Below are 22133 nucleotides of genomic sequence, written 5' to 3' on the forward strand. Positions count from 1 at the left end.
GTACAGATGATATGAGTATCTGAGAAGGATTCATGTTGTCTGAGGATGATTAGATTTTTTATTTGAGGATTTTATGCTGTAATTGTTGTGCTGTTCCTAAACATCTGTTTGATCCAGTAATGTGACTAATACAATGACTTGTTTCTATCCTGCAGTCGAAGGCTGTAAAATGCTCAACATCGCCTCCTGAGAGTCCTGCTGTGCTCCGGACCCATAGGTCCCAAAACAGAAACCTTTACTCCCATAGAGCAGCAGCCATGAAATCTGATGGGCTGGTTCCAACTAGCAATGCAGGAGAAGGTCACCCCTCCAAAGCAAAGAATGCTAAGAAACCAGGAGACAAGAGCGCAGCATCAAAAGCTAAAGCAGCATCAGCTGGCTCAACGGTTGTCAACAGTACAGGAGCTGCAGATGCAGCCGGTGCCAACGGGCCCAGAAGCTCTCATGAGGTTAAAGAGCAAGACAAGAAAGCAAAGCCAGGTGCAAAGCCTAAAACTTCTCCTCCAAGCTGCACATCCACAGGCCAGGCAGCAACAACCAAGCTTCAGAGAAGCTCTGCAGGAAAGGCAGAAAGCTCTGCTGGTACCTCCAGGACCCAGCCCAACGCCTCGGCCACATCAGGCAGCATCTGTCCAGAGATCGGTAGCAGCGGTCTTCCCACCCAGGCCATTCCAGGTTTTATTACTTCTTTGCATTTCAAAAAGTTAATGCAGAAATTCCTCCTAAGCCCAAATTTTGTGTTTTTTTATTATAACTAATAATATTTTTAGACAGGGGGGAGGCATATAAATCTAATCCATCCAGCATTTAGTGGACGGTGTTTCCCTTACATTGACTCACAGCTATATTGTTTTTTTGTTTTGTTTTTTTTTAATAAATCAACCTTATTTATCAAATTGAAGACATTTTACAAAACAATACTTACAACATGACATCACATAGACATGAAATAACAGGGAGTGTCTAAAAAATATAAAAAGCAAAGCTTGACAAAAAAATAATTAATATTAACCAAACTAAAGAATACAATGTATGAGGATGCATAGAGATAATTATCTAGTAAAATGAATCTTGATGTTTTTCATAAGGACCGAATGTTATGAGAGTGTTCTTGTTTTTATAAACTTTACAGATTGTCAAAAGATTTAAGTTCCACATAAAACAAAGTTTCATTTGACATTGCCTGGAGAAATCTGGCTTTATGGGTGGGAAATTCACCCAACAAACACAGCAACTTTATTATATCATGAACCTCTTTATCTTTTCATCCAACATTTAAGAATGAGACCATATTTTCAGTGATAGTCATCAGGACCCCATTAGATTCCCAGATCAGTAAAGACGTCCGGACCACTGAGAGAAAGACTCAAGCTCTGTTTTCCAGAAGGAACACAAAAGCGACAAATCAGGCCTAAATTTGTTAATAAATTAATTACGGGGACAATATGTGTATTTCTTTGTAATTTTATTGGAGATAAAAAATGTATTAAATTCAGTCCTGGCATATTTATCGCTCGCCAACCAATAATTGAGTTTGGATACTGGAACCTTCGCCCAGCCATGGGGCAGGAGTTATTCCAGAGAGGGTCATGGACGGAGAAGGAGTTATTCCTGAGAGGGTCGTGGACGGGGCAGGAGTTATTCCTGAGAGGGGCGTGGACGGAGCAGGAGTTATTCCTGAGAGGGATGGGACAGGAGTTATTCCTGAGATGGACGGGGCAGGAGTTATTCCTGAGAGGGTCGTGGACGGAGCACGAGTTATTCCTGAGAGGGACAGGGCAGGAGTTATTCCTGAGATGGACTAGACAGGATTTATTCCAGAGAGGGTTGTGGACGGGGCAGGAGTTATTTCTGAGAGGGTCGTGGACGGAGCAGGAGTTATTCCTTAGAGGGTCGTGGACGGAGCAGGAGTTATTCCTGAGAGGGTCATGGACGGAGCAGGAGTTATTCCTGAGAGGGGCGTGGACGGGGCAGGAGTTATTCCTGAGAGGGTCGTGGACGGAGCACGAGTTATTCCTGAGAGGGTCATGGACGGAGCAGGAGTTATTCCTGAGAGGGGCGTGGACGGAGCAGGAGTAATTCCTGAGAGGGTTGTGAACGGAGCGGGAGTTATTACTTCAGAGGAGCGTGGACGGAGCAGGAGTTATTCCTGAGATGGGGCGTGGACGGAGCAGGAGTTATTCCGGAGAGGGTCGTGGATGGAGCAGGAGTTATTCCTGAGAGGGACGGGGCAGGAGTTATTCCTGAGAGGGTCGTGGACCGAGCACGAGTTATTCCTGAGACGGTCGTGGACGGAGCAGGAGTTATTCCTGAGAGGGTTGTGGACGGAGCGCGAGTTATTCCGGAGAGGGTCATGGACGGAGCAGGAGTCATTACTTGAGCGGGGCGTGGACGGAGCAGGAGTTATTCCTGAGAGGGGCGTGGACGGAGCAGGAGTTATTCCTAAGAGAGTCGTGGACAGAGCAGGAGTCATTGCTTCAGCGGGGCGTGGACGGAGAAGGATTTATTCCTGAGAGGGGTGTGGACGGAGCAGGAGTTATTCCTGAGAGGGTTGTGGACGGAGCAGGAGTTATTCCTGAGAGGGACGGGGCAGGAGTTATTCCTGAGAAGGGCATGGACGGAGAACGAGTTATTCCTGAGAGGGTCGTGGACGGAGCACGAGTTATTCTTGAGAGGGTCGTGGACGGAGCAGGAGTCATTACTTCAGTGGGGCATGGACGGTGCAGGAGTTATTCCTGAGAGGGTCGTGGACGGAGCACGAGTTATTCTTGAGAGGGTCGTGGACGGAGCAGGAGTCATTACTTCAGTGGGGCATGGACGGAGCAGGAGTTATTCCTGAGAGGGTCGTGGACGGAGCAGGAGTCATTACTTCAGTGGGGCGTGGACGGAGCAGGAGTTATTCCTGAGCGGGTCGCGGACGGAGCAGGAGTTATTCCAGTTATCAATATATAAAGCAGATGTTTTCCTCGTCTCTCCACGGTTTGTTTTCTAGATTAAAAAAGAAGGAATAATCTTTTCCTCCATGTTCCAGCTATCTGGCCTGAGACCTTATGAACGCTCCCCTGGCTTCTGTCGGTAAATGAGTGCAACTGCACCTTATCTTCAGTACTTGGAGCAGGTATTTTTAAAAGCTCATTTAGCTCTTTTAATTTATCAGTGTAAGCTTTGATTTGACCACTTAATTGTTGCTTTCCAAAATGCAGTAATAAAAGTTGACCTTCATATTTGAAAAGCTCCCATTTTTGTGTCGGTGTAATGTCAGATATCAAATTAAATTTAATAATAATTTGTTTAATACCCAAACGATTAACCTGATTGTTGTAGAAATGAAGAGTATAACTTCCAGTATCTAGGTTTGTTGTGTTGAGTAGAGCTCAAATTTGACAAAGACATATCTATTCCAGCATGATCAGTTAAGGGAGCAGCAGTAATATTACATGTTTGGACCCAGGGAGCCAAATTATCAGAGATAAGCTGGAAATCTATATGAGATTTTTGTGACAGTTCTGCTTTAAACCAGGTAAAGAGGTTTGTTTCCAAAGCGTGTAAAACTCTCAAATCATCCAATACTGAAAGCTTACCACAGAAATCATAAATAACAGGGTTAAAATGATCCTGATAACCTCTTGCGGGGAATCTATCTGTACATAAATCTGGAGCCTCATTACAGTCACCGCCCACAATCACAAATGCTGAGGAAATTTGTTCTTTCCCTAGAGAATTTTGTTACACAAGAGTTCAAGAACGTGATGTTAGAATTCCTAGCATTAAAGACATAAACATTCACCAAAATAAATCCATCCATCCATAGAATCCATCTACCACTTTCAGAAACCTCTGAGTATATGAGCTCACCATTAAATTTAGGCTGGAGTAAAACTAAAACACCTAAAAATTAGTGCCATTAGAAAAAATGGCTTTCCCTCCCCACTGATTACGCCAAAATGCTTCATCTTTTGAGGTGGAATGACTTTCCTGGAAAAAACAAACATCTTTGATTTGATGACTGCAAAATAACAATAAAGCTTTTCTTTTACTTAAATCTCGTACTCCCCCTTACATTTAGAGAAAAACATGACAAACGAATATCAGACATAACGCAAAACACAGATGGACTAAACTACTCTAACAGAAGAAATTGAAGTTAATCAAAAAGCTGAACTGTGCAGAAAAAAGTGCAAAACTTAAATTCATAAACTAAGAAAAGCTTATGTTAAGTGAACATTTTAGAAACTGACCCATGTAAACTATAAAACAGAATGCTGTAATATTTTTGATTAGGACAATGTTAAGAGGCAAATACTCCCAAAAGTATCCGGACAAGTTCAGGGCTGTCCCCTAAGATCCAACAGTTTCCTTATACGTACCCTCTTGTCTATATAGAAGAAAAGTGGTCAAAGAGAAATATACTTAGAGATTATGCAACTTATTATACAACTGCTATAGATCAAAATAAAATTTTCTACAAAGATTAACCAGTCTGACCAGCCAAGTACTTCTTATCAAGTCCTCGGCAGAGATCTTCTTACAGCAAAGGGCCGCTGAAGCCTGCTGTCTTCTTCCGCTTCCTCACCTCCTCTACCAGCAGCCACAGCTTCATGCTCGCATCCCTCACCTGCTGGGTTTAGTCCTCTGATATTTTTACTTTTTTTGTTTGTGGACTTGAGAAGATTTAGCATCTGCCCAGATTTGGTCATGGTATGCCCGGTGCGAGAACCGAACTTTGATGGGGCCATATATTAAAGATGGGTGGAGCCTCCATGACGTCACCCGTAGGTTTCTGAAGAACTGAATTGAAGCTTATTGGGCTTTCCCACCGTCACCATCTTGCCAGCGTCATGCTTGTTGTCATTCCCGGAAAATCCAAAAATAGGCAAAATGATGGAGCTGAGAGGGGGACTGTGAAGGTGAGGGTGGATGATTGACAACCATCAAACTCCAAGCTGTCTGTAGCTAAGAGCTAACCCCGAGCGACGGTAGCTAACCAGCTAATGGAGGTTGGTGGCTAAAGCTAAGGCACTGTTAGCCGGCTGCACTCTCCCTTCTTGCCACAGATGTTGGATACCTGTCAATCAAAAGGCCCCTAATTATGCTGAATATCAAGATTAAATAACATCCAAACGAATGAGTTAGAAAAAAAAATTTACCCCCCTCATAGTTGTCGTGTTGCAATTTTTTGTACTTCTGCATAGGCTTCACATTTTGAAGCCTGTGGGAGATGTCCTCCGATTTTTGGAGAGATTTGTCATCCCGTGTCCTCCTCTGTCTTCCTGTGTCCCCGTCTGTCCTCCTCTGTGTTTCTTTGTCCTCGTGTGCATGGGTTCTCCAGCTTCCTCCCACTGTAAAAAGACCTGTTGGTTCTGTGATGAACTCACTACCTGTCCAGGTGTACCTGCCTCTCACCTGCCAATTGCTGATAAAAACTCCAGCTTCTCTGTGAGCCTCAATTGGACTGGAATCTGGTTCAGTTTTTTTCCACCTCTCTCTTTATTTACACATTTGGATAAACACAATTATGTCTGTCAGTCATAAACAATGAAACACTGAGATTACATAAGCCATGTGAGAGAAGTGATATTAGGCATCTGTAATGTATAAAGAACACAGTATTACAGACAAAAGGAACAAAAACTAAAATGTGCCCTGGCAGCTCACCCACGGATCAGCTCTCTCTGTCCAGAGCCACCTGGAGGCTTTTTCTGCTGCCTCTGTGCTGTTAGAGTTGGCTCTCCTCCTCCTTTCACCTGTGATACCGAGGGCAGTAAAGGCCCTGCAGAGGGCCTGTCCTGCAAAGCCTCTGCGTCCAGCCTCCACAGGTAAGCACCTAGCCTTGCAGCCTTGTCTGTGGCAGTCTAGGTCCTGGTACTTGTTCGTCTTCCGCTCAAAGGTGTCCTCCATTCTCTCTTCCCATGACACAGTGAGCTCCAGCGTGACAACATTCCTTGTTGCCTCTGACACCAAAATGATGTGAGGTCTGAGAGTAGGCCTAGTGACATGCTGGGGGAACTTGAGTTGCCTGCCTAGGTCCACTGTCAGCTGCCAGTCCTGTGCAGTGTTGAGACGTCCTGATGTTTCTCTAGATGTTGCTGTTGGCATCGCTCCAGCTCTGAGTAAGCTGATGGTGTGCTTCCTAGGTTTGGCTCTTGAGCAGGTGGCAATAGCACCACTGATGCTCTCTGCAATCGTCTTTAACACTTGTTGACGCCAGCAGTATCTGCCTTCACCCAGAGCTTTTGGGCAGCAGCTCCAAATATGCTCTAGGGTCTCCTTCCTCTTTGCAAAGGGGGCATGATGGTGAGTCTGCCAAACCCCAGCAGTGCAGACTGGATGGACTGGGAAGAACATCAGAGACAAGGAACTTGATGCACTTCATCCTGGACCAGTTGCCTTCGCTCCTTCCCCCGTACTCTGTCATAGCGGGGGAATGGAATGGATGCTAGCCCAGCTCTTCCTCTGGCCACAGTCCCAACCAAGACTCCATGCCGCAAACGAGATTCTGTCCTCTCCACTGCCCCTGAGATTTTTGGGTCTTCTGATTCCCGAAGCTGTAACACCTGTCTCATGTGCAAGACCTTGATTTAAGGGGAAGTAACAACTTGCAGGAGTTTCCATAGAGGGCGATGTTACTTAAGCTCCGTGGTAAGCCCAACCATCTGCTCAAGTAGCGGCTGACTTTCTTCTCCAGGTCTATAATGGTGGAGATTGGGAACTCATGGAGGAGCAGTGGCCACAGTATCCGAGGTAGAATCCCATGCTGGTACATCCATGTCTTAAATTTGCCCAGTAGTGTCCTATCGATGGTTTTCATCCAACCCTCTAGCTCCTCACAGGTGTTCTTAATGGAGACTGTATCGCTGAGGCTGCTGTCAAAGAACTTCCCAAGGCCCTTCACAGGCTTTTCTGAAATGGTGGGTATTGGTGTTCCTGAGATCAAAACCCTGAACCTATCAACCACTTTACCTCTCTTCAGAACCAAGGATCTTGACTTTGATGGCTTAAATGACATCCTTGCCCAACTCATCAGTTCGTGTCAGGTCGTCCATTAAGGTGTGGATTGGTGGTTGCCGAATCCCAAATCTAGATTTAGGGCCTGTGCACTCTTGCTCAACAGATTTTACCAGCATGTTCATAACCAGGGCAAACAGGATCACTGAGATGGTGCAACCCGTGATGATTCCCACCTCTAATCTGTGCCACTCAGATGTCACTGAACCTGCTGAGACTCTGCCTAAACACGTTGTAATTATCCAGAATGAGGTCTCTTGCTGCTGATGGAACATGGTGCCTCTCCAGTGTTTCCATTACCAGCTTATGGGGCATTGAGCCATCGGCATTGGCCAGATCTAGCCAGAGCACCACCAGATCTCCCTTGTTCTCCCTTGCATCTCTGAGGAGCTGTGTGTCCATGCCTGTATGCTCAACACACTTGAACTTCTTTCAGGAGTGGTTTCCTCTGATGGAAAGCCTCCTCAGGCTTTGGTGGCCTTATCACAGTGTAGCACTATCCTAGATCTTGGTCTGCGGTGGGGTCGCTAAAGATGCTGTGAAGGTGTTGGTCAATTTCTTCCTTTGCACAGGCTAGGCATCCACTGCATGTCTGTCCAAGGAGCTCTCTGATGAAACCAAAGGGGTTGTTAATGAAGGCAGTGTGTTTCCTAGCCCTTTCTCTACGTCACCTTCTATGGTATTCCGCTCTGCGCAGGGTTAGGACTTCTTTCCTGATGTTTTAACTGCCCACTGGTTCTCGGTGTGAGGCTGCCTTACTCCCCTTTCTTCCTCTACACCAAACCTCTCCACAGCCATGCTCACTATGATGGTTGTCATAGTTTGCAGCCTCCCTTCCAAACCCCCTTTGGCTGTTGTTTCCACAACTGCATCTGCATCCTCGTCAAACTTGCCACTCTGATGTTTTGGAGGCTTGAGGCCACTTGATCCTTCTCTTCTCAGACCATTTGTTGGAAGGGACTGACAACACAGGTGGTGACTCTGGGCTCTGTGGGGAGACTCCGGGCCCTCCTCCGTCTCACCAGGTACTGGACCTTCCAAGTCAACAGGATTTTAATAGTGTTGTTTATAGGAGTTGAACTACAATTACAAATGAGAAATAATACCATCTCTTCTATGATGTCAGTGAGGATGTAAAGATTAGAGTTGTGGTTTCAGACCGAAATTTTACTGTGAAGGGGCATCTGAAGAACTAGTGAACCACTGAGTCATTTTCAGATTCACAGAAAGAACATTCTGGATGAATTCCCATAAATTTAGATAAAAAATCATTTTGGTGGATAGAAGTTATGAATAGTTTAATGTGGACGTTTTTACTTTTATTTGGAATCACAAATTTATTATGACCAGACCACATATTATGCAGTGAGAAAAATCTGTTTCCGCAGACATTAATGCCATTAATAAAACTTAAAAATTCCTTGAGTAATACCAGTACCATTTTCCTTACTGAATCTTTCATAACTAAGCATGTTCTCATCAGTGTCTAAAAGTTTGGAAATCAAAACCAGATTACTGTCTACACAATCTTTGTTAAAAGGGGGTCTGTTTTAATAGAGAATGTATTGATTATTCCATACGATGTATTTGTGGGGTGAAAAGTTATGTGTAGAAGCCAGCTTTGAGGAATCTCATGCTTGCTTGTGAAAGTCTGATAGTTTGACTAGTTATTTGTTACAGTTAAAATCGCAACTTCACAAAAACAAGGGTTAAATAATACATTTGGAGTCAAAAGCTGAGGAGCATTTCCACCAGCACACGTTGTTTGACCCAGTGGAGTTTAAACACTTGGAAGTGAAATCAGTAGCATTGAAGCTTCCATCAGCGTAGTCCCTAACCATTATGTTCCTCTTGATATATCCAGTCTGGTTTTTCCAAATAAAACAAAAGTGAGTCAGTTGATGTTGCTGTCTTTTTATCCACATATAATCATGATGCAAGTTGATTCTTGAAATTCCCTCTGCTTTGGAGAGAACGCTCTTCCTTGTATAGTCAAGTCTGTTAAATGTGGTCTTTGTTTTCTGTAGATTTGGAGTAAAGTTGTCCTCCAGTCTTTCCTTTGCTGATTTTTAACTGATATTCTGAGATAATTCACTGACTGCTTGACTGTAATTCCATTGATAACAGTTTTGTTAGTCATGAATAGAAAGTATTTTAGTCTTTTCTGTTGATATTTTGAAAAAAGATCCAGTTCCATCAGAATGCTCCTACCTTGGGTTTCATCTTTAAGAAAAATACAAGTCATCTGCTAGCTGAGACATTAAAATAACACAACCACCTACTCTTATACCTTCAACATTGATACACTTTATAGTATAAAGGGTTAATAGTTCTGCCGTCAAGAATAAAAACGGCCAACTCTGTCTCATACCACTGCTCAGTGTGAAACACCTAGATGTTCCGTCTGAAACCCTGTTTATACCTTTACAAATTATTCTAACCATATTCTTAAATCTTAAAACCAAATTCATACAAAGCTGTTTATATAAATTCTTGCTCTATAGCAGTGGTCCTTGGGGACCCCCTTCATTCAAATATTAAAAAGCTATGGACCCCCTGCCCCACCTCCTGGCCCACCCCGTGCCAACAACATACATGGTTTAAGGCTTTGAAAAGTGAGATTCTCACCATAAATAACATTTTCTGGCTGAGCCCTGTCCTTCGATAAACCCAAAGTTAAATTAACAACATATAGCTTTACTGTTTTTCTCAAATTAAGGACAATGTGTGGACATTGATCACAATAGCTCTGCAAGTTTAAAGCATCAGGGGGGAACCCCTGGGGGATCCCGGACCCTAGGTTGGGAACAATTGTTCAATAGAATCAAATGCCTTATAGAAGTCTAGGAATGGGATAAGTCCAGTACAAGACTTAAGTTATTGAAAATATGCTTCCCTTCATACAGCCTGGTTGTGTTATTGTCTTGAGGACAGGGTTTTAATCGTTATAGACATGTTAACAATTTATCATTAGAATTTAGGAGAGTGACAGGATGCCAATTTACAATGCAACAATTATCTTTATTTGCTTTTGGTCAGTGTGAAAGGACCTTTTTCACAGATTCTACTAATTCACCAGACTTTAAACAGTCTTCAAAAACAGTGAAAATCGGGTTTCTTAGATATTTCTATATCTATCTGTCCGTCCGTCCGTCGTGAAGTCATTTTACTAATACTAACGGATACTACACCTGCACACTTGTGAGGTTTGTCAGGCCCACCTCCTGTTGCATGATCGAGTTTTCCTCCAGAATTTCAACATGCATGTCAAGCTACTGTCCTCCCTCACCGCCTGCTCTCACCTTCTTCTGTGAACGGTGTCTCTGTAGCAGCATAACTATCGTAACCTTAACATTACCAAGTATAAACAAAGTATCATCAAACTCTAACACACTATCCATCTGCCCTCATCAGAAAATTAGGATTCCAGAATTTTTTTCAAAAAGAATGACACCACCACCAGAACGAGTACTGCAGTGGCTAAAAATGACTTTACCCCCCCACACACTGGGTTTGCCACAGTCGTTACTTTCATAATCTTCACATAAATGGTACTCAGCTATGTTGATTACTATGGTGCTTGATTGTACCAATAAAGGCTTTTACTCTTTCCATCTCGTTTTAACTGTACAGCCCCAACATATAACAGAGTATATAACAATGACTGAGCACATGGGGGAGGTCATTATGTAATGGGGGTATGATGCTGAACTACAACTCCTAAACTCTACTCTCCAGGTCTAACAAATGTCGGCCTTTCTTGGCGTTGTTTCCGGAGAACTTTCACCCCCTCCACCAGGTCCAGGATGGCTTTCTGCAGAAGTTCGACAGCAGTAATCTCCTCTGTTAAAAAAATCCAGCAGCCTCCGGATGTAAACTAGCCAACACGCTTATTACTTTCAGTCCTGTTCCAAAATATCAGCATCTTGGGCCGTTCAGGGTTCAAACCCTGAACGGCAATGTTTATAATCCAAAAACATCCATACACCTAGTACTTGTAGACGTTGAAATAACACTGAAAGCTAACGGTGAGGAAATTTCTTCAGGAAGTCAGAACAGAAGCAGGATGGAAATCCACCCAGTTGATATTTCTCATTTCAGGAAATCTCTCCAAGTGTAATTATCCTACTGCAGATTATTTCTCTGGATTGTGGTACAGTTAAATGTTTTTATTTCCTTACATGAAGATAGATCATTTTCCATTGTGAATTGGTACTGGGAAGTCTTGAAACACATTTTACAGATAAAAAAAATGGTGTGAAAGATACAATTTGATGTCAGACAGAGTCTCGGGGATATGATTTAACGTTCTGCACTTACAGGGCCTTAGAGTGAAACACCCTGTAAAGGAGAACATAACTACTTCTTGGCTTGGTTTGGTTAGGGCTAATTTAGCGAGCTGGATTTGGTTAGGTTAGTTCAGCGGCCTGGATTTGGTTAAGGTTAATGCAGCCGGCTTGATTTGGTTAGGGTTAATGCAGCGAGCTGGATTTGGTTAGGTTAGTTCAGCGGGCTGGATTTGGTTAGATGAATGCAGCGGGCTGGATTTGGTTAGGCTTAATGCAGCGAGCTGGATTTGGTTAGGTTAGTTCAACGGGCTGGATTTGGTTAGATGAATGCAGCGGGCTGGATTTGGTTAGGCTTAATGCAGCGAGCTGGATTTGGTTAGGTTAGTTCAACGGGCTGGATTTGGTTAGATTAATGCAGCGGGCTGGATTTGGTTAGGTTAGTTCAGCGGGCTGGATTTGGTTAGATGAATGCAGCGGGCTGGATTTGGTTAGATGAATGCAGCGGGCTGGATTTGGTTAGGCTTAATGCAGCGAGCTGGATTTGGTTAGGTTAGTTCAGCGGGCTGGATTTGGTTAGATTAATGCAGCAGGCTGGATTTGGTTAGGCTTAATGCAGCGAGCTGGATTTGGTTAGGTTAGTGCAGCGGGCTGGATTTGTTTAAGTTAATGCACCGGGCTGGATTTGGTTTGGTTAGTTCAGCAGGCTGGATTTGGTTAAATTAATGCAGCGGGCTGGATTTGGTTAGGGTTAATGCAGCAAGCTGGATTTGTTAGGTTAGTTCAGCAGGCTGGATTTGGTTAGATTAATGCAGCGGGCTGGATTTGTTTAAGTTAATGCACCGGGCTGGCTTTGGTTAGGTTAGTTTAGTGGGCTGGATTTGGTTAGATTAATGCAGCGGGCTGGATTTGATTAAGTTATTGCACCGGGCTGGCTTTGGTTAGGTTAGTTTAGTGGGCTGGATTTGGTTAGGTTAGTTCAGCGGGCTGGATTTGGTTAAATTAATGCAGCGGGCTGGATTTGGTTAGGGTTAATGCAGCGAGCTGGATTTGATTAGGGTTAATGCAGCGGGCTGGATTTGGTTAGGTTAGCTCAGCGAGCTGGATTTGGTTAGGTTAGTTCAGCGGGCTGGATTTGGTTACATTAATGCAGCGGGCTGGATTTGGTTAGGGTTAATGCAGCGGGCTGGATTTGGTTAAGTTAGTTCAGTAGGCTGGATTTGATTAGGTTAGTTCAGCGGGCTGGATTTGGTTAGGTTAGTTCAGCGGGCTGGATTTGGTTAGATGAATGCAGTGGGCTGGATTTGGTTAAGGTTAATGCAGCCGGCTGGATTTGGTTAGGGTTAATGCAGCGAGCTGGATTTAGTTAAGTTAATGCACCGGATTCGCTTTGGTTAGGTTAGTTCAGTGGGCTGGACTTGGTTAGGTTAGTTCAGCGGGCTGGACTTGGTTAGGTTAGTGCAGCGGGCTGGATTCGATTAAGTTAATGCAGCGGGCTGGATTTGGTTAGGTTAGTTCAGCGGGCTGGATTTGGTTACATTAATGCAGCGGGCTGGATTTGGTAAGGGTTAATGCAGCGAGCTGGATTTGGTTAGGGTTAATGCAGCGGGCTGGATTTAGTTAAGTTAGTTCAGCGGGCTGGATTTGTTTAAGTTAATGCGCCGGGCTGGATTTGGTTAGGTTAGTTCAGCGGGCTGGATTTGATTAGGTTAGTTCAGCGGGCTGGATTTGGTTAGGTTAGTTCAGCGGGCTGGATTTGGTTAGATGAATGCAGTGGGCTGGATTTGGTTAAGGTTAATGCAGCCGGCTGGATTTGGTTAGGGTTAATGCAGCGAGCTGGATTTAGTTAAGTTAATGCACCGGGCTCGCTTTGGTTAGGTTAGTTCAGTGGGCTGGACTTGGTTAGGTTAGTTCAGCGGGCTGGACTTGGTTAGGTTAGTGCAGCGGGCTGGATTCGATTAAGTTAATGCACCGGGCTGGATTTGGTTAGGTTAGTTCAGCGGGCTGGATTTGGTTAGATGAATGCAGCGGGCTGGATTTGGTTAAGGTTAATGCAGTGAGCTGGATTTGGTTAGGGTTAATGCAGCGAGCTGGATTTGGTTAGGTTAGTTCAGCGGGCTGGATTTGGTTAGATTAATGCAGCGGGCTGGATTTGGTTAGATTAATGCAGCGGGCTGGATTTGGTTAGGTTAGTTCAGCGGGCTGGATTTGGTTACATTAATGCAGCGGGCTGGATTTGGTAAGGGTTAATGCAGCGAGCTGGATTTGGTTAGGGTTAATGCAGCGGGCTGGATTTAGTTAAGTTAGTTCAGCGGGCTGGATTTGTTTAAGTTAATGCGCCGGGCTGGATTTGGTTAGGTTAGTTCAGCGGGCTGGATTTGGTTACATTAATGCAGCCGGGCTGGATTTGGTTAGGGTTAATGCAGCGGGCTGGATTTGGTTTGGTTAGTTCAGTAGGCTGGATTTGGTTAAGTCAATGCACCGGGCTGGATTTGGATAGGTTAGTTCAGCGGGCTGGATTTGGTTAGGTTAGTTCAGCGGGCTGGATTTGGTTAGGTTAGTTCAGCGGGCTGGATTTGGTTAGATGAATGCAGTGGGCTGAATTTGGTTAAGTTTAATGCAGCTGGCTGGATTTGGTTAGGGTTAATACAGCGAACTGGATTTGGTTAGGGTTAATGCAGTGGGCTGGATTTGGTTAGGTTAGTGCAGCGGGCTGGATTTGGTTACATTAATGCAGCGGGCTGGATTTGGTTAGGGTTAATGCAGCGGGCTGGATTTGGTTAGGTTAGTTCAGTGGGCTGGATTTAGTTAGGTTAGTGCAGCGGGCTGGATTTGATTAAGTTAATGCACCGGGCTGGATTTGGTTAGGTTAGTTCAGCGGGCTGGATTTGTTTAAGTTAATGCAGCGGGCTGGACTTGGTTAGGTTAGTGCAGCGGGCTGGATTCGATTAAGTTAATGCACCGGGCTGGATTTGGTTAGGTTAGTTCAGCGGGCTGGATTTGGTTAGGTTAGTTCAGCGGGCTGGATTTGGTTAGATGAATGCAGTGGGCTGGATTTGGTTAACGTTAATGCAGCCGGCTGGATTTGGTTAGGGTTAATGCAGCGAGCTGGATTTAGTTAAGTTAATGCACCGGGCTCGCTTTGGTTAGGTTAGTTTAGTGGGCTGGACTTGCTTAGGTTAGTTCAGCGGGCTGGACTTGGTTAGGTTAGTGCAGCGGGCTGGATTCGATTAAGTTAATGCACCGGGCTGGATTTGGTTAGGTTAGTTCAGCGGGCTGGATTTGGTTAGATGAATGCAGCGGGCTGGATTTGGTTAAGGTTAATGCAGCGAGCTGGATTTGGTTAGGGTTAATGCAGCGAGCTGGATTTGGTTAGGTTAGTTCAGCGGGCTGGATTTGGTTAGATCAATGCAGCGGGCTGGATTTGGTTAGGTTAGTTCAGCGGGCTGGATTTGGTTACATTAATGCAGCGGGCTGGATTTGGTTAGGGTTAATGCAGCGGGCTGGATTTGGTTAAGTTAGGGTTAATGCAGCGGGCTGGATTTGGTTAAGTTAGTTCAGTAGGCTGGATTTGGTTAAGTTAATGCACCAGGCTGGATTTGGTTAGGTTAGTTCAGCGGGCTGGATTTGATTAGGTTAGTTCAGCGGGCTGGATTTGGTTAGGTTAGTTCAGCGGGCTGGATTTGGTTAGATGAATGCAGTGGGCTGGATTTGGTTAAGGTTAATGCAGCCGGCTGGATTTGGTTAGGGTTAATGCAGCGAGCTGGATTTAGTTAAGTTAATGCACCGGGCTCGCTTTGGTTAGGTTAGTTCAATGGGTTGGACTTGGTTAGGTTAGTTCAGCGGGCTGGACTTGGTTAGGTTAGTGCAGCGGGCTGGATTCGATTAAGTTAATGCACCGGGCTGGATTTGGTTAGGTTAGTTCAGCGGGCTGGATTTGGTTAGATGAATGCAGCGGGCTGGATTTGGTTAAGGTTAATGCAGCGAGCTGGATTTGGTTAGGGTTAATGCAGCGAGCTGGATTTGGTTAGGTTAGTTCAGCGGGCTGGATTTGGTTAGATTAATGCAGCGGGCTGGATTTGGTTAGGTTAGTTCAGCGGGCTGGATTTGGTTACATTAATGCAGCGGGCTGGATTTGGTAAGGGTTAATGCAGCGAGCTGGATTTGGTTAGGGTTAATGCAGCGGGCTGGATTTAGTTAAGTTAGTTCAGCGGGCTGGATTTGTTTAAGTTAATGCGCCGGGCTGGATTTGGTTAGGTTGGTTCAGCGGGCTGGATTTGATTAGGTTAGTTCAGCGGGCTGGATTTGGTTAGGTTAGTTCAGCGGGCTGGATTTGGTTAGATGAATGCAGTGGGCTGGATTTGGTTAAGGTTAATGCAGCCGGCTGGATTTGGTTAGGGTTAATGCAGCGAGCTGGATTTAGTTAAGTTAATGCACCGGGCTCGCTTTGGTTAGGTTAGTTCAGTGGGCTGGACTTGGTTAGGTTAGTTCAGCGGGCTGGACTTGGTTAGGTTAGTGCAGCGGGCTGGATTCGATTAAGTTAATGCAGCGGGCTGGATTTGGTTAGGTTAGTTCAGCGGGCTGGATTTGGTTACATTAATGCAGCGGGCTGGATTTGGTAAGGGTTAATGCAGCGAGCTGGATTTGGTTAGGGTTAATGCAGCGGGCTGGATTTAGTTAAGTTAGTTCAGCGGGCTGGATTTGTTTAAGTTAATGCGCCGGGCTGGATTTGGTTAGGTTAGTTCAGCGGGCTGGATTTGGTTACATTAATGCAGCCGGGCTGGATTTGGTTAGGGTTAATGCAGCGGGCTGGATTTGGTTTGGTTAGTTCAGTAGGCTGGATTTGGTTAAGTCAATGCACCGGGCTGGATTTGGATAGGTTAGTTCAGCGGGCTGGATTTGGTTAGGTTAGTTCAGCGGGCTGGATTTGGTTAGATGAATGCAGTGGGCTGAATTTGGTTAAGTTTAATGCAGCCGGCTGGATTTGGTTAGGGTTAATACAGCGAACTGGATTTGGTTAGGGTTAATGCAGTGGGCTGGATTTGGTTAGGTTAGTGCAGCGGGCTGGATTTGGTTACATTAATGCAGCGGGCTGGATTTGGTTAGGTTAGTTCAGCGGGCTGGATTTGGTTACATTAATGCAGCGGGCTGGATTTGGTAAGGGTTAATGCAGCGAGCTGGATTTGGTTAGGTTAGTTCAGCGGGCTGGATTTAGTTAGGTTAGTGCAGCGGGCTGGATTTGATTAAGTTAATGCACCGGGCTGGATTTGGTTAGGTTAGTTCAGCGGGCTGGATTTGTTTAAGTTAATGCAGCGGGCTGGACTTGGTTAGGTTAGTGCAGCGGGCTGGATTCGATTAAGTTAATGCACCGGGCTGGATTTGGTTAGGTTAGTTCAGCGGGCTGGATTTGGTTAGGTTAGTTCAGCGGGCTGGATTTGGTTAGATGAATGCAGTGGGCTGGATTTGGTTAAGGTTAATGCAGCCGGCTGGATTTGGTTAGGGTTAATGCAGCGAGCTGGATTTAGTTAAGTTAATGCACCGGGCTCGCTTTGGTTAGGTTAGTTCAGTGGGCTGGACTTGCTTAGGTTAGTTCAGCGGGCTGGACTTGGTTAGGTTAGTGCAGCGGGCTGGATTCGATTAAGTTAATGCACCGGGCTGGATTTGGTTAGGTTAGTTCAGCGGGCTGGATTTGGTTAGATGAATGCAGCGGGCTGGATTTGGTTAAGGTTAATGCAGCGAGCTGGATTTGGTTAGGGTTAATGCAGCGAGCTGGATTTGGTTAGGTTAGTTCAGCGGGCTGGATTTGGTTAGATTAATGCAGCGGGCTGGATTTGGTTAGGTTAGTTCAGCGGGCTGGATTTGGTTACATTAATGCAGCGGGCTGGATTTGGTTAGGGTTAATGCAGCGGGCTGGATTTGGTTAAGTTAGTTCAGTAGGCTGGATTTGGTTAAGTTAATGCACCAGGCTGGATTTGGTTAGGTTAGTTCAGCGGGCTGGATTTGATTAGGTTAGTTCAGCGGGCTGGATTTGGTTAGGTTAGTTCAGTGGGCTGGTTTTGGTTAGATGAATGCAGTGGGCTGGATTTGGTTAAGGTTAATGCAGCCGGCTGGATTTGGTTAGGGTTAATGCAGCGAGCTGGATTTAGTTAAGTTAATGCACCGGGCTCGCTTTGGTTAGGTTAGTTCAATGGGTTGGACTTGGTTAGGTTAGTTCAGCGGGCTGGACTTGGTTAGGTTAGTGCAGCGGGCTGGATTCGATTAAGTTAATGCACCGGGCTGGATTTGGTTAGGTTAGTTCAGCGGGCTGGATTTGGTTAGATGAATGCAGCGGGCTGGATTTGGTTAAGGTTAATGCAGCGAGCTGGATTTGGTTAGGGTTAATGCAGCGAGCTGGATTTGGTTAGGTTAGTTCAGCGGGCTGGATTTGGTTAGATTAATGCAACGGGCTGGATTTGGTTAGGTTAGTTCAGCGGGCTGGATTTGGTTACATTAATGCAGCGGGCTGGATTTGGTAAGGGTTAATGCAGCGAGCTGGATTTGGTTAGGGTTAATGCAGCGGGCTGGATTTAGTTAAGTTAGTTCAGCGGGCTGGATTTGTTTAAGTTAATGCGCCGGGCTGGATTTGGTTAGGTTAGTTCAGCGGGCTGGATTTGGTTACATTAATGCAGCCGGGCTGGATTTGGTTAGGGTTAATGCAGCGGGCTGGATTTGGTTAGGTTAGTTCAGTAGGCTGGATTTGGTTAAGTTAATGCACCGGGCTGGATTTGGATAGGTTAGTTCAGCGGGCTGGATTTGGTTAGGTTAGTTCAGCGGGCTGGATTTGGTTAGGTTAGTTCAGCGGGCTGGATTTGGTAAGATGAATGCAGTGGGCTGAATTTGGTTAAGTTTAATGCAGCCGGCTGGATTTGGTTAGGGTTAATACAGCGAACTGGATTTGGTTAGGGTTAATGCAGTGGGCTGGATTTGGTTAGGTTAGTGCAGCGGGCTGGATTTGGTTACATTAATGCAGCGGGCTGGATTTGGTTAGGGTTAATGCAGCGGGCTGGATTTGGTTAGGTTAGTTCAGCGGGCTGGATTTAGTTAGGTTAGTGCAGCGGGCTGGATTTGATTAAGTTAATGCACCGGGCTGGATTTGGTTAGGTTAGTTCAGCGGGCTGGATTTGTTTAAGTTAATGCAGCGGGCTGGACTTGGTTTGGTTAGTGCAGCGGGCTGGATTCGATTAAGTTAATGCACCGGGCTGGATTTGGTTAGGTTAGTTCAGCGGGCTGTATTTGATTAGGTTAGTTCAGCGGGCTGTATTTGATTAGGTTAGTTCAGCGGGCTGGATTTGGTTAGGTTAGTTCAGCGGGCTGGATTTGGTTAGATGAATGCAGTGGGCTGGATTTGGTTAAGGTTAATGCAGCCGGCTGGATTTGGTTAGGGTTAATGCAGCGAGCTGGATTTAGTTAAGTTAATGCACCCGGCTCGCTTTGGTTAGGTTAGTTCAGTGGGCTGGACTTGGTTAGGTTAGTTCAGCGGGCTGGACTTGGTTAGGTTAGTGCAGCGGGCTGGATTCGATTAAGTTAATGCACCGGGCTGGATTTGGTTAGGTTAGTTCAGCGGGCTGGATTTGGTTAGATGAATGCAGCGGGCTGGATTTGGTTAAGGTTAATGCAGCGAGCTGGATTTGGTTAGGGTTAATGCAGCGAGCTGGATTTGGTTAGGTTAGTTCAGCGGGCTGGATTTGGTTAGATTAATGCAGCGGGCTGGATTTGGTTAGGTTAGTTCAGCGGGCTGGATTTGGTTACATTAATGCAGCGGGCTGGATTTGGTTAGGGTTTATGCAGCCGGCTGGATTTGGTTAAGTTAGTTCAGTAGGCTGGATTTGGTTAAGTTAATGCACCAGGCTGGATTTGGTTAGGTTAGTTCAGCGGGCTGGATTTGATTAGGTTAGTTCAGCGGGTTGGATTTGGTTAGGTTAGTTCAGCGGGCTGGATTTAGTTAGATGAATGCAGTGGGCTGGATTTGGTTAAGGTTAATGCAGCCGGCTGGATTTGGTTAGGGTTAATGCAGCGAGCTGGATTTAGTTAAGTTAATGCACCGGGCTCGCTTTGGTTAGGTTAGTTCAGTGGGCTGGACTTGGTTAGGTTAGTTCAGCGGGCTGGACTTGGTTAGGTTAGTGCAGCGGGCTGGATTCGATTAAGTTAATGCACCGGGCTGGATTTGGTTAGGTTAGTTCAGCGGGCTGGATTTGGTTAGATGAATGCAGCGGGCTGGATTTGGTTAAGGTTAATGCAGCGTGCTGGATTTGGTTAGGGTTAATGCAGCGAGCTGGATTTGGTTAGGTTAGTTCAGCGGGCTGGATTTGGTTAGATTAATGCAGCGGGCTGGATTTGGTTAGGTTAGTTCAGCGGGCTGGATTTGGTTACATTAATGCAGCGGGCTGGATTTGGTAAGGGTTAATGCAGCGAGCTGGATTTGGTTAGGGTTAATGCAGCGGGCTGGATTTAGTTAAGTTAGTTCAGCGGGCTGGATTTGTTTAAGTTAATGCGCCGGGCTGGATTTGGTTAGGTTAGTTCAGCGGGCTGGATTTGGTTACATTAATGCAGCGGGCTGGATTTGGTTAGGGTTAATGCAGCGGGCTGGATTTGGTTAGGTTAGTTCAGTAGGCTGGATTTGGTTAAGTTAATGCACCGGGCTGGATTTGGATAGGTTAGTTCAGCGGGCTGGATTTGGTTAGGTTAGTTCAGCGGGCTGGATTTGGTTAGATGAATGCAGTGGGCTGAATTTGGTTAAGTTTAATGCAGCCGGCTGGATTTGGTTAGGGTTAATACTGCGAACTGGATTTGGTTAGGGTTAATGCAGTGGGCTGGATTTGGTTAGGTTAGTGCAGCAGGCTGGATTTGGTTACATTAATGCAGCGGGCTGGATTTGGTTAGGGTTACTGCAGCGGGCTGGATTTGGTTAGGTTAGTTCAGCGGGCTGGATTTGGTTAGGTTAGTGCAGCGGGCTGGATTTGATTAAGTTAATGCACCGGGCTGGATTTGGTTAGGTTAGTTCAGCGGGCTGGATTTGATTAGATGAATGCAGCGGGCTGGATTTGGTTAAGGTTAATGCAGCGAGCTGGATTTGGTTAGGGTTAATGCAGCGAGCTGGACTTGGTTAGGTTAGTGCAGCGGGCTGGATTCGATTAAGTTAATGCACCGGGCTGGATTTGGTTAGGTTAGTTCAGCGGGCTGGATTTGGTTAGATGAATGCAGCGGGCTGGATTTGGTTAAGGTTAATGCAGCGGGCTGGATTTGGTTAGGGTTAATGCAGCGAGCTGGATTTGGTTAGGTTAGTTCAGCGGGCTGGATTTGGTTAGATTAATGCAGCGGGCTGGATTTGGTTAGGCTTAATGCAGCGAGCGGGATTTGGATAGTTTAGTGCAGCGGGCTGGATTTGGTTAAGTTAATGCACCGGGCTGGATTTGGTTAGGTTAGTTCAGCGGGCTGGATGTGGTTAGGTTAGTGCAGCGGGCTGGATTTGGTTAAGTTAATGCACCGGGCTGGATTTGGTTAGGTCAATTCAGTGGGCTGGATTTGGTTAAATTAATGCAGCATGCTGGATTTGGTTAGGGTTAATGCAGCGAGCTGGATTTGGTTAGGTTAGTTCAGCGGGCTGGATTTGGTTAGGTTAGTTCAGCGGGCTGGATTTGGTTAGGTTAATGCAGCAGGCTGGATTTGGTTAGGTTAGTGCAGTATATATTGTGAATCAACCTTTTAGTCTCCAGTGCCATTAGTAGGTTTTGGTTAGGTTAGTTCAGCGGGCTTTACTGTCCATTCGGTGGGAGTTTTATTTCTGAAATCCACCGCAGCTGTTTGTCCTGTTCAGACCTCCAAAAAGAACATTCTTGATAAACTGGAAGAGCTTAAAGCCCACTCAGCTGACCTTCCAGTTTTAGTTTAGTTTCCTGCTGTAGTTGGCCGTGAGCCTTTTCCCAGATGTACATCAGCTGTATGATTCGTGTTCTGTGTTCTAGGAGCGAAACCCAAACACCCGACCGCCACCACGGCGAGCAGATCCCCCCTGGCCAAACTTCCTCAGAGATCAGAGACAACAAGGACCAGCAGGTAAACATTTTTCTTGAGTTTCTGAATGACTTTATTCAGTCACATACACAGTTTAACCTCAGATCAGGGTTGGTGCTGGTCGGTGATGGGTGGCTGTCCAGGGGGACCTGGTCTTCTTGGGTATTCCTGGGAACCATTCAGGCCATTTGGTGGGCATCCCTGGCCTCCTGGGGCCACTGCTCCATGGCCGCGAGGCACCTGGCTGAGGCCGACCTCTGATGCGTGGTTATCCCAGTGGTGGGCTGGCTGAGATTCCTGCCCTTGGGGGGGGGGGGGGTGGCGGCATTTTATTCATACCTGTTGTCTACTGACCTGCATGTTGAGATAGCCAGTGTGTCGTGGATTTAATCACTAACAACTACCGTTATGTTCATGTTTTTTTTTTGTATTGATGTTTTTAACACTTTCTTTTTATTTCTTTTAAAGAACATGTAACAAACATGGACATACTGAAAGAAGACTTAGAAAAATAAGAAATACAAGCCTTAAAACAGAACATAGTGGATTTCCATGTCTCTATAGTTTGTTCCCATTATATTAATTCAATATAATCATCCTTATCCCGTCATTATACTATACTTGAGTCCTTATTTTATGGGTCAAAAACTCCATTTCATTTCTCTGCCAGTCCTGCTGTTGGCAGATCTGCTTTGTGCCATTTTCTTGTGATTGCTTGCTTTAAAAGGCTGCCAACACAGTTCTCAGTACATTTCTGTCCTTTTTAATACAACATTGCCTGATATGTCTCCC

General features: G+C 45.5%; 1 protein-coding gene across 4 annotated transcripts in view; it reads left to right on the plus strand.

Annotated features, from left to right (window-relative positions):
• The window catches only part of btbd8 (BTB domain containing 8), an 84100-nt gene that overhangs the window by 48972 nt on the left and 12995 nt on the right, over nucleotides 1–22133 (plus strand). For all 4 annotated transcript variants that reach the window (XM_042005494.1, XM_042005493.1, XM_042005495.1 and 1 more), the window contains exons 15-16: nucleotides 156–675; nucleotides 21293–21383. In XM_042005494.1, coding sequence (XP_041861428.1) covers nucleotides 156–675; nucleotides 21293–21383 — 611 coding nt within the window. The remainder of the gene's footprint in view (nucleotides 1–155; nucleotides 676–21292; nucleotides 21384–22133) is intronic.

The sequence above is a fragment of the Melanotaenia boesemani genome, chromosome 14 (genome assembly GCF_017639745.1).
Source record: "Melanotaenia boesemani isolate fMelBoe1 chromosome 14, fMelBoe1.pri, whole genome shotgun sequence".
In the NCBI taxonomy this organism is placed as follows: Eukaryota; Metazoa; Chordata; class Actinopteri; order Atheriniformes; family Melanotaeniidae; genus Melanotaenia; species Melanotaenia boesemani.